This window comes from Pan troglodytes, chromosome 3, assembly GCF_028858775.2.
Source record: "Pan troglodytes isolate AG18354 chromosome 3, NHGRI_mPanTro3-v2.0_pri, whole genome shotgun sequence".
Lineage (NCBI taxonomy): Eukaryota > Metazoa > Chordata > Mammalia > Primates > Hominidae > Pan > Pan troglodytes.
Window position 1 is genome coordinate 58,616,420 of NC_072401.2, and position 13,067 is coordinate 58,629,486.

The following is a 13,067-nucleotide window of genomic DNA, read 5'->3' on the forward strand; positions in this document are numbered from 1 at the left end:
TGTGAAAGTTTAAAAACACAGGACTGACATACAAGAATAGCATTTAAAAAAAAAAATGAAGGCTTTTGGAATGAAGCAAGGAAGATTGGTTATTATTTGCTAACCCTTTAGAAGAGTCTAGGCATAAAATAAAAGGACTGAGTCTATAGGATTATGAGAGTAGAAATAAAAAGGAAAAATGAAAGTAGGGCAAAAATAGGAATTTGGGAGTTATCCAAAAAGAACACCCTCAAATTAAGGGTTTTCCCATAAAAGATATCAGAGCAAATTGGTTGCCACAACCACCTCATATCTATTTCTAGATATCTATCCTAAATTATTTCTCCCTCCTACCCCCAATCTATAACACTCTCGAAATCACTTTCCTTGTGAGAAGTATCTCTGACTTTGCAGTCTGAAGCTCAACTCTATTCCTTCTTCTGCCAATGACTCAGGGAATGACCTTAAAGGAATCATGACCTTGCTGACCCTGGCTTGCTTTTGAGCACTCTGCAGGGCTAATGCAGGGCATAAACAACCAAAATAATGGCCAAAGAAAGCCAAGTGTCCTGGCGTTCCTACATCAATACTGAGGTGTTCAGCAGAGTGGAAAGGTGGATCCCATCCCAAGCAGAACAGACAGCCAGAGCCACTTGACCGGAAGCCAAAGCAAATGCCACCCAAAAACATGCTGTTTTTAATACCACAATGCTTCTATCTCTCTCAGTTTCAGCTTTCTCTTTTGAAACAATTTCATAGCAGTTAAGGCCCTTTACAATTTTAGACAGAATCTCCAGTGTTCACATTCCACAGCTCTCCTTTCCTAACAAAATATGAACAAAACAATTTTCAGAGTGAAAAGCCTTTGATTCATGATGAAATGTTCACTGGTATCATTAGATTTGTGACAAAAGACTGACACCTATTCCATAACTCTCATTGTATTCAAAAGAATGATTTCAAGTGGCAATTCTGAAGGTGATGAAAACTTATTTTTTATATATTCAACTCTTATTTTAAGAGGCAAACCCTAATAAACCTTGATTTTCTAATGTTTTCTACTGAAAATAAGATTAAAAAGTCTGTATTTTATCATTACTAAACTTCCGAAATTCTAAATTCTGAATTTTATCAATAAGAAAACATAGTGAGTAAAAATTAGTAGGAGATTTATTTACCTCCAAAGATACAGGATAAGTCTAGCCAACCGTAGATCATAATTAAGAATTTGTTTACAAATTTTTTTCAGAATAAAAATATATTAGTCAACAACCATTTCTAGCCTTTGGTAAACTAAACCAACATCAGAAACCCTCTCAATACAGAACATCTGAAAATGCTCAAAAAGACACAGAAAATATATTTTAGAAACTATGGCTCATCCACTAGAAAGAGGAACAATTGGATACAAAAAACAACAGCCACGCGAAGAAGCAAATCCTTGGAGTTAGTAAGCCCTGGAGCCTGGGACTGCCCTGAGAGAGACCGTGCCAATCCTTGGAGGCTTACGGCCTGAATTAGAATGACCATCTGAACTCTTGGGACAGAGACCAATTCTCGGGCTCTGTGGGAGAGGGCATAGATGGGAGATACCACCCAAAATAAAACGAGTACACTCTAAACATGGCATACTCAGTTGGCCAATCAAAAAAAAAATAACCCACAGAGAAAGATAGTGAGAACACATGCCTCTCTCAGCCTTGCCATTGGGTATAATGCCAAAAGAAGGGAAAAGAAAGAAAGAATCTCCCAGGATAGGGATATTCCTAACCACAACTCTACAATTGAGTTTAGAGCTGGAATTCACATTATCTCTGTGGCCTCGAAATTCCTAAGGCAAACTTGTAGTTTAAAGTTATCTGGCCTTTTATAAATTAGTCTTGGGCTTCTCTCTCTCTTTCTCTCTCTCTCTCTATATATATACACACACACATATATGTATATATACACACATATGTATAATATATACACACATATATGTATATACACACATATGTATATATACACATATATGTATAATATATACACACATATATGTAGACATATGTGTATACATATACATATATGTATACATATTTGTATTATATACTAACTCATTACCTTTTCATAACCACCATATGAGGGAAGCATGACAACGCATTAGAGTCTGTTACCCAGAAGGACAGGATATTACTAAGAATAGAGTTCAGCACAGTAGGTATAGCAGGAAAAATATTCAGGAAATATAAAGAATTGGCTGACTATAGAAACCCATTGAGCAGAGGAATGAGAGAGATGAGGAAGATTCTGATAAACTATCCAAGTAGGGAGAACTTAAAAAGCTGTAGATCGTGGTAAGAAAGGATATGTATACGTATATGTATATACATATATGTGTGTGTATATATATATGTGTGTATATATACACATACACAAAGATAGATAGATATACAATATCAAAACTATATCTCCTCAAGCTTCTAGATCCAATGGCCAATTTAAAGGAAGCACAGAAGACAAAAGAATATGCTTAAATGGGCCAGGCATGGTGGCTCATGCCTGTAATCCCAGCACTTTGGGAGGCCAAGGTGGGCGGATCACGAGGTCAGGAGTTCAAGACCAGCCTGACCAACATGGCAAAAACCCGTCACTACTAAAAATACAAAAATTAGCTGGCATGGTGGCATGCCCCTGTAATCCCAGCTACTCGGGAGGCTGAGGCAGGAGAATCACTTGAACCCCGGAGGCAGAAGTTGAAGTGAGCTGAGATCAAGCCACTGCACTCCAGCCTGGGTGACAGAGCAAGACTCTGTCTAAAAATAAATAAATAAATAAATATATACACACATATATATATATATATATGTATATATGCTTAAATGATACCACGGGGAAGCAATCACCAAGATCTAGACTATGGCAAATTTTTCGGTACAAATGTAGCAGATTTTATTTTCCAAAAATGGCTGGAAAACATCTCCTATCTTACACGGTTTTCTGTAATACGACCTTGCCATTCCCCCATTAAAAGGAGAATTCCCCCCTCACCCCCTTGAATGGAGGCTGCCCCTGTGACTATTTTGACCCATTGACTACAGCAAAGTAAAGAAGTAAGGCTGTGCCAGTTGCAGATATAACCATTTAATGGCCTAGCATCTTCCACTTCTTAATTCTTAAGTCAGCTGCCATGTAACAAGTGCAAATAACCCAACATTACCAGAATGTGAGAAGCTCAATGATCTTAGAATTAAAAGTATCTCAGAGCAGTACAGTATCTACTCACGGCAGGAGTGGGCATAGGCGGAAAGTCATTTTAATGTAATTTTCCAACTGAATTTGCAACCTTTTCTTTCATCATAAGTGAAAACCACTTGGTTTCCTTTGGGAGCACTGATTTCTTGCAGAGATCTGTTCTTTAATGACAGTCTAGTTTTTTTGTTGGTTTGTTTGTTTGTTTTGTTTGTTTGTTTTACTCCCCATGTTAGATGGGAGCATACCTCACTTGTTTTCGTGCTTTATGAACTGCCTTGTATTGAAGCCCAGTTATTCTTCATTTTGCCCTTCCACATCACTAAATATGCCGACCTCCAGGACAGTTATATACTTTCACTTATGGTTTTAGCAACTTTCCCATGATGTTCTTCTCTACCATGCTCTGTGCCACTTTCCAATCATATCAATATTGAGGCAGGTGATACTTTCAGTTCACCAGACTCACATTACTCTAACTTACAAGTTTTGATGGACGTCATTGTCAACATGCTTCGGGAGCTAGCCACATGCTTTGGAACAGTTCATCAATCTCAGCTTTCTCTCCTTCCAAACTCTCAAAATCTAAACATCTCTTCTTTGACCAAAGCTTTTAATTTTCTTCTCCTGGTCTTATTATTATGGGATTTACTCCTTTCTTACCATGATCTACAGCTTTTTAAGTTCTCCCTACTTGGATAGTTTATCAGAATCTTCCTCATCTCTCTCATTCCTCTGCTCAATGGGTTTCTGTAGTCAGCCAATTCTTCATATTTCCTGAATATTTTTCCTGCTATACCTACTGTGCTGAACTCTATTCTTAGTAATATCCTGTCCTTCTGGGTAACAGACTCTAATGCATTTTCATGCTTCCCTCATATGGTGGTTATGAAAAGTTAACGAGTTAATATATAATACAAAGTGCTTAGAAGATGGCCTGGCTCATAGTAGCCCTCCACTAAATAATAGCTCTTATTATTGTTACCATTCATATCTCACTTCTTCAAATGGTATTGAAAAAATCCACTGCTACTAAAAAAGTCACCGGAGCTTGAAAAACATTATATAAAGTAAGAGCATTTTAGGCAGCTCTCTTGAAAGATATCCCAGACCACTAAGGCATTTTCTTTAGACTCATAACAAAGTTAATAACTGATTTTTAAAACGTACAAAATAAAGCATTTTTCTCCCTTCTTTATGGTTAATAACATACTGACACAAGTATGTGAAGACAAAAAACAGGATGTACACCACCAGCTTACAACCATGAACTATCTGAATAATCTTTAAGAATAAACCTGAGTTCATTTAAGAGAAAGCAGATGCTCAGTATAAATTAATTAAATCTTTGATTGTCATTGTCTTTATTGAGGATAGTTACTCCACTAAAATCAGATGTAGGATGACTGTGGCTAAATAGTAAATTACGTTTGTATTCTCTTTGCTGGTGAAAGAAATATGATTTGAAACCTTTTTTTTTTTTCAGATTTAAATGAGCTCTCCCTAAAGTGTTATATTGAAGACATGTGCCAATACAAAGTGATCTCTGGTTCTGCGGACTCTTAAGGAACATTAGCTATAGTAACTCCCAACAAAGCTTCCTTGGTTTTTAATCAATTAGTGTTTTCAAGTACTAAAAAGAAAGTAGAAGGCAATGACAGACATTATTATGGACACTTACCTTGAGTTTATGTTCTTTCCTGTTTACAATCACAGCTGTAATTTGTTGGTCCATGAAAATCAGTATAGTGACCAACAAAGCCGGGATAGCAGCAGCAAGGCACACCCACCAGGGGTTTTCTCCAAACGGTGGAACGAACCAACCTCGGTTTGGACTTGTTGGCTTGAAAAAGACAGATGACATTTTTCAGAAAATTATCAAGTTAATATATACTATTTGGTGAAAAAACCAACAGGAAGACATGCTTTTATATTTGGATAACCAACATATTGAGAAACATAAACAGTTATGAGCTAGAGAATGAAGATTATTCACCAAAACTCTCCCAAAGGATGTTATTTTTGAGGCAATTCTTTAAAGAAAGGAGAGAAAGAGTATGGACTGTTGGAAAAAAAGTGAATGGCATTTTGCGTATTTGGGATGGTTTAAGATAAGGACTCAAAATGGAAGAAACTGATTTAAGTTTAAAGAGCAGCCAGAAGAAAACTCCAAATGTAAAAAGGTAAAATGGTAGCAAGTAAAAAGTAAAAGGTAAAAAGTAAAAAGATAGCAAGAAATTCAGTAAAAAGGTAGCAAGAAATTACCAAACCACCATGAATTTTGTTCATGGGTTTTAGCAATTATAATGAAGTTGTTTATACTATTGCCGAATTTTAACAGCTTCATAATATATATAAAAAGCCATAACTGTTTTTATATAAGTGAACTAATGTAAAAATTCTGGTCTCTTATTTTACATATGAAATAATGATCTATAATAACTGGGTAAATTTTAGGAAAATCACAAAAAAAACTGGAAAAAACTGTCATTTTTGCAGTTCTTAGTCTGTTTTCCATCAGTAGATCATATATGTCTACTACAGAAAAAAAAGGGTTTCCTACGCTTTTCCTTACATTCAACAATGCAAATAAAAAACTAAAATAGAACACTGTGAATTATTTTCTCCATATTTGCTATCAAGAAAGTCTCACTTCTCTTCTGAGGATATTCCCATCATCTGTCTCATAATTCTGTCACTGAATCTAACCTCATTTTACTACAATTAGCAGATGTGAGCTTGTCAGGGAAAAAAATTTGTCTTACTCATCAATGCATTTCAAATTTCCAGCTTAGAGCCTGACTCAATATTCAATAAATATTAACTCAAATGAATTAATGGTTGAATGGATGAGAACTTATCTTTACCAATGAATATGTGATAGCAGAGACAATTCAAAAAATAATGTGTGTTATAACATATATATCCCTTCCTCATTAAGCCGTTATTAAACTAAAACTGCAACTAGCTTAATAATTCTTAGCAAATATATGATCTCAGTAGTGGAGGGAAGGAAGATTATTCTAGAAAATAGATAAAAGACTTGTAGTGAAAAATTAGCTAGGAATATATTTAGGAATGACTGGTATGTAAATTTTATCCATTACCTACGCATATCAATAGGTTCGTAAGTTAAGTAATTATTATATCTACTTTGTAATAATTACAATTCTCATTATATATACATGCGTGTGGTAGGTAGTTTCATAGCATGAAAAGAGTATTAGACTAGACTTCTGGAGGCTTGGGTTCTAACTTCAGATCTTGACATTACTAGTTACATAATCTTAGGCATTTTACTGAATTCTTTGAGCTTCAATCTTAACTTTATAAAATCAGGATGATGACCAGACTGGGTAATATAGTGAGACCTTGTCTCTACGAAACATTAAAAAATTAGCTGGGGGTGGTGGCATGTGCCTATAGTACCAGCTACTTGGGAGGCTAATGTGGGAGGATTCTTTGAACCTAGGAGGCAAAGGTTGCAGTGAGCTGAGATTGCACCACCACACTCCAGCCTAGGCAACAGAGCAAGGCCCTGTCTCAAAAAAGAAAAAATCAGGAGGATGATAGCTACAATATGTATTTCCCAGAGTCATTATATAGATCAAGGTAATAAGGTATATAAAATATTTTGGATATTTATTCTAAAACTATAAGCCAGAGTTTATAATAGTATTATCAGTTGTTTTAAATAAAAACCCTAGTCTTGACATTTAATTGTAGTGAAGAAATTAAACTACATGTATATATGAGCCTAAGAGGGACTGATTTTGGAAAAAAAATATGGATAATTGTACAAAACTACCTCAAAGAGAAACACAATAAATTAGAATAGGGGGAAAGAAAGAAAAAGAGTTCCAGGAATGACCAATAGACATTCACCTACCTTGAACTCACTTGGCACAATTAGTTTTGGAGTGTCCACACCTACTAGGGCATCTATTACACAAAAGATGAGAATGGACAAGATAATGGCAAAATCACTGATCAGTTTTCTTGCCTGGAAAAATAAAAAAGAAACCAGGAACCATTTAGCACCAGATACCTATATTTGTCTGTGTTTGAACTGAATGAAGAACTTTGTATTTGCTAATAGTTTATAGCAACAGCTTCATCAACAAATTGAAGGAGGTATCAGAGTGCAGAAAAATTATTTTTAAAATTGTTTTTGTATCAGTACATCACCTGGCTAGATAATGTAATATATCGCAAAGAACAGGTTGCGCTCTCTCTCTCTCTCTCTCTCTCTCTCTGTGTGTGTGTGTGTGTGTGTGTGTGTGTGTGTGTAGGCAGGGAGGGCAATCAAATAGAACATACCCCTGAGATACTGTATAAACTCATCCTGCTTGCAACATGAAGGTCACCTGCATAAGAATGAAAACTAAGTACATATTATAAAAATCTGCACAACAACATAGAAATTCTGTGTGTTATTTGGGAGGCAGCACTGTGAGTACAGAGTAAGATAAATCTCATAAGACAGCCTGAAAACACCAAAAATCTAGCATGGGAGGGCTTAGAAGTTTCTGTCCCTTGAGTGAAGTAAATATCAAGACCTCAAAGTAATGTCAAGTGATGAAAGATGGAAATGTCACAGCTGCACTAGTTTTGTCAAATAAAATATTTCTCAATCCAGGTTAGTGCTTAAAGTCTCACGTATGTGGGACATCTCTCCTCTACCACTTCTTGCATGTGACTGCCATTATCTGATAACTCTCCAAATTTCTCTGGTCAGGACAAGGTCTGGGCTTTAAGGAATACAGCATTAAACTATGACCATTCCCATGAAGTGGGTGAATAATGGCCATTTGCAAGTTGGTAAGGGGAGCATATGCCATTTGTTTGCTTGAGATTGTTCTGTAGTCTCTAGTGGCACTAATGAGGACTAAGGGCATTACCAGAGCACAGATACCTGAGCTTCCCATATGGTGCATACACATGTTAGCACATAATTTAATCATTCAACAAGAATTTACTCAGTTCCCAATACTTTTCTTGGTGCTAAGGATACCACAGTAAATAAAACCGATACAATTCATGTCCTCATGAAGCTCATAGCCAAGTTATATACAAGGAAGGCTGCTCCTAAATAAAACCAAGGTTGATTCAGAGGTTATGAAGTTATCTCAGGGTGAGCAGTCAGTTTCTGATGCTGCTGGATGAAGGAAGGGAGATCAGTGATGGGCTGAGTGGATGCACAGCTCTGAAGACAAAGGATTTCTTGAAAGAGAATGGTATTACTGCAGCCAGGTAGTCAACAGAAACTAAAATGAGGAATGAAAATTACTTGGCAGGGTGGGTAAGGTAAAAGCCCTAGTGTTCAATGCTTGACCTTTACCAGGTGTCAGGAGCCTGATACTAACTAGCAGCAGGATCAGAGTTGTTCCTTTTGGCCTGGAGTTCCTTTCTTTCTTGGAGGGCTAGATTTGCTTGGTTTAGCTTTCTTGAAAAGTACATACTGAGGAAGAGAAGGCCAGCCTTTTATGAGCAACTTAACATCAATTATACACAATAATGTTAAGAACAAAGAGACGGCAGGAATCAATATGGGTAGATAATATAGTACAGCAGTTGGGAGCACAACCACTATTGGAACTCCTGCACCATTATTTCCTATTTGTAAATACCTACCCTTTCTTAGCTTCAATTACTTCACCTGCAAAACATAGCCAAAATAATCCCTACAACTTCATTGGTTTGTTATCAGAATTAAGTAAGAAAAGCCATGAAAGTGCTTAACAATATTGCCTGGAACATAATAAACTCTCCTAATATAAGTTAATTATTGTTATTTCAAGTTCTAGAAGTTCTCATGGCTGCAGACCACTGGAATAACTAAATGATCTACTGTCAGGTGGTCTTTGAAATGAAACTTCTAATCCAAGAAATAAAAAATTAAAAGCCCATTAATGACATGGAACTGCCACTCAGAGCTAATTTTGGTTAGAAGTATCTGGAGTCACAGCAAAAAAAGGATGTTTCTCAGGGGCTCAATACTGGAGAAAACTCATTTATTAAGTTTTGTGCAAGTAGTGTTGACACTGGCAGTTCAGGGTGGTCTGGCAAAAGATGGTCCTATGAAGCAGTTCAGGAGTATGTCAGGAAGTTACAAACACCCCTCTAGACCAGTAGGTCATAAATCACTGGAGGACCAGAGGTCATTGCAAAGGCAAAACAGAAGTTAGTTATTTACCACCCTTACAATCCTCACCTAGAAAATGCAACTAGTAGGCAACACAAATATCCTATAAGTTGTTCGAAAGAAGAGAAATAGTTATTTAAAAGGCAGATAGCTTTCCTCCTTTTTTTAATAAACAGGAGAGGGGAAATAGATGGGAGCAAATAAATTCAATCTGCAATTCTTTGGTAGAAATTCCCATAGGACATATACCTCTGGTCCTGGTGGAGGACTGACTTGCTTGACCAAAGTCACTACAAGGCACCTGGGCAATTCTGCTTCTTTAGTTGGTAGAGGAGGCATTCTCAGCTTTCCATAAACTGGACGCCCTGCAAAACCTACATGGCAAACTGAACCTCATCACTGAGAGCCCATGTATGGGGCTGCTAATTTGGCTGCACTACTCCAAGAGATAGTGAGATCAAGACACATGATTCCAAGTACCAACAAAGAGAAAATGCCCTGAAAGATCTATATTGCTTTAAGAAATTATTTAAGGTATAATACTATTGAAAGAAAAACAATGATTTTTTTTCAGACAAATATACCAGCTGTATTTTAATTTGGATGTTGGTTACACAAATGTATAATCTGTGAATTTTACTATGCAAATTAAAGCTCAATTTAAAATGTACCCCAACACCCCCTCAAAATCCCAGAACTTCCAAATCCAAATCAGGGCTGTTTTTCAAATTACTCTCTTTGGGAAGCTATCCATTTCTTTTGATGGTGTTGCTATTGTTCCAAAAATTAAAAATTCCTTTTATAGTTTTAGTACTGAGCAAAGACTGTTTGATTACCCACATTAACTATCACACATGCCTGAAGAACCATAATTCTATCTTCTTTGAAATATATTTTTTGTTTCAAAATTAATATATGTTCATGGTAGAATATTTAGAAAAAATAATGAAAAAAGAAAATGTTTTTCAATTCTACTATGTAGAGATAAATTTTAACACTTGCAAATATATCCTTTTCTACATATTTATGTCCATATATATGTGTACATATAGAATTTTTCACATACTGTTTGATATTTTGATTTTTCCACTTTTATTCTATTTCATTTGATATTTTCCATAATATTATACATTGTTGACTCCATAGTATTATGCTGAATGGTTATCCTAAAATCTATTTTTCTAATACTCTACTGTTTAGATTGTTTTTAACTTTTCACTATAATGAACAATATCATAAAGAAATCTTTGCACATATATATAAGACTGTTTCCTTAGAATAAATTCCTGTCAGAAGAGTTACTATATCAATGTCTATATAAAAATTTAAGTGTTTTGGTATATAATGCCAAATTACCTTCTAGAATGTTATATTGATTTTCCAATTTTCGCTCTATTCAACAACACACAAATTACTGCAGATACTCTGTAAAGTTAAATCCATTCAAAGCAAAAGAAATTTGTCAACAATGAGGATATTCAAAAGAATATAAAATTGTCAAATCTCCTAAAATTATAATTTCTGTAGCTTAATGAAGCAACTGAATTTCTTACTCCATTCTGAACTCTCATATTTAATACAGAGCCTACACAGATATATCACCCTCTAAAGATGGCATTAACATATATTCTCAAGAGTATCTCATTAAACTTCATAAACCTCATATTACATGGGCAGAGAGTAAATGCAGAACTATCAGTGGATCCGGAAGGAACTGTGATAGCAGGATATGTGTATGGAAATAGTCCAATCATCCAATATAATTTTTCAAAAGCAACTGTCTGTAATATACCAGTTACCATGTTCTGACCTAAGAATACTATGGCATTCTGAAGACATTTTGGAAATCAGATCTAGCAGACCTGACTTGCATCCTACTTCACTGGCTACTCTAGTTCTTTTTTGCTGGTTTCCTTTCAACTCCTCCAAACTCTTGAGATTGCAGTGTTCCAGAGTTCAGACTTTGGTCTCTTCTTTCCTATCTATATTCTCTCCCTAAGTGATTACATTCAGTCTCATGCTTTAAAATGCCATTTACATGCTAAAGAACAAAAAATTTATATTTCTAGGCTAGACCACTCTTCCAAATTCCAGAATTATCTATCTAACTACCTGACACCTCCACTTGGATTTTTTATATATACTGAAGGAAGACAAATAGTTATTTAAAAGGCAGATAGCTCTCCTCCTTTTTTTTTTTAATAAAGAGGAGAAGGGAAATAGATGGTGGCAAGTAAATTCAATCTGCAATTCTTTGGCAGAAATTCCCGTAGGACCTATACCTCTGGCCCTGGTGGAGCACAGACCTGCTTGACTAAAATCACTACCAGGCATCTCAAACTTATGCAAAACCTAAGTGCTTGATCTCTCCCTGGCTCCTCTTCCCTGGCCCACACTGCCCCACCACTGACACCCTAAACCTGCTCTTTGAATAGTTTTCTCTATCTTAATTAATGCCAGCTTAATTTTCCCCATTTGCTCACACCCAAAACTTCAGAATATACTCAACTCTTCTTTCTTTTATATCCCACATCTAATTGGTCAGCAAATTATGTTGAAAATATGTCTAGGATCCTGCCACTTCTCATCACCTCCATTGCTAGTACCACCCTGTTTAAGCCACCATTTTATCTCATATGGTTTACTACATTAGCTTCCTGCATAGTCTTCCTGCTTCTGCACTTGCGCCCCTTCAGTGCACTATTAACATAGCACCCAGTGTACTCATCTTAAAATTTAAGTCAGATACTGTGGTAAGCAGATTAAAGTATAATATACCCCTAAAGATGCCCACGTCCTAATTCCCAGAACCTGTGAATATGTAATGTTACATGGCTAGGGCAAATTAAGGTTGCAGAGAAAATTAATGTTGCCAATCCACTGGTTTAGGGAGATTAGCCTGAATTAAACAGGTGGGTCCAATGTAATCACAGGGGTTCTTGTAAATGAAAGAAGGAGGCAGGAGAATCAGTGTCAGAATAATAAAGTGTGAGAAAGACTTGACTGGCCATTGCTGGCTATAAAGTTGAAGAAAAGAGTCAAGAGCCAAAGAATGCAGGCAGCCCTTAGGTGGTAGAAAAGTCAAAGAAACACATTCTCCCCTAGAGCCTCGAGAAGGAATGCAGTCCTGCCCACACCTTGATTTTAGTCCACTGAGGCCCATTTCAGATTTCTGATCTCCAGATCTCAATTTTGACATCCAGATCTGACCTCTCAGATATAAATTTTGTTGTTTTAAGCCACCATGTATGTGGTGACTTGACAAAACAGCCATAGAAACTAATAACATATAAACAAACAGAGATATGTTAATGATACATATAATATGACATATATACATAATACATATGTATATACATGACGGGACTTACTTGTCAAGTGCGGCATTATTACAGTATAGGTATAAAAGTAGCTAAAAACACTCATGTTAATACATGTCAGGATTACAGTTCTTAAAATTTATGGAGAAAAAAGCCACCCTATTAATACTGTTGCTTAACCTCATTAAAAATCACAGTCAGGGTGATATAGTCTGCATAACATACAAACTTCTATTTCCACTTCTTTCCCCTTAAATTGTATAATATTAGTTTAATTACAGCAGAAATCACTCCTGGAGAGAGTTTATTATTAAGATATTCATTTCTGAGATCTTGAATCCAGTTTAAACTTCACAGTCAAGGAAATTGATTTTCCCCAGACCACTGTTATATTC

At 35.9% G+C, this 13,067-nt stretch overlaps 1 protein-coding gene across 4 annotated transcripts in view; it reads right to left on the reverse strand.

Annotated features, from left to right (window-relative positions):
* SLC4A4 (solute carrier family 4 member 4) overlaps positions 1-13,067 on the reverse strand; it is a 475,003-nt gene that overhangs the window by 32,754 nt on the left and 429,182 nt on the right. For all 4 annotated transcript variants that reach the window (XM_054683021.2, XM_517243.8, XM_009447756.5 and 1 more), the window contains 2 exons: positions 7,097-7,210; positions 4,889-5,050 (listed from right to left, as the gene is read on the reverse strand). In XM_054683021.2, the coding sequence (XP_054538996.1) occupies positions 4,889-5,050; positions 7,097-7,210 (276 nt within the window). The remainder of the gene's footprint in view (positions 1-4,888; positions 5,051-7,096; positions 7,211-13,067) is intronic.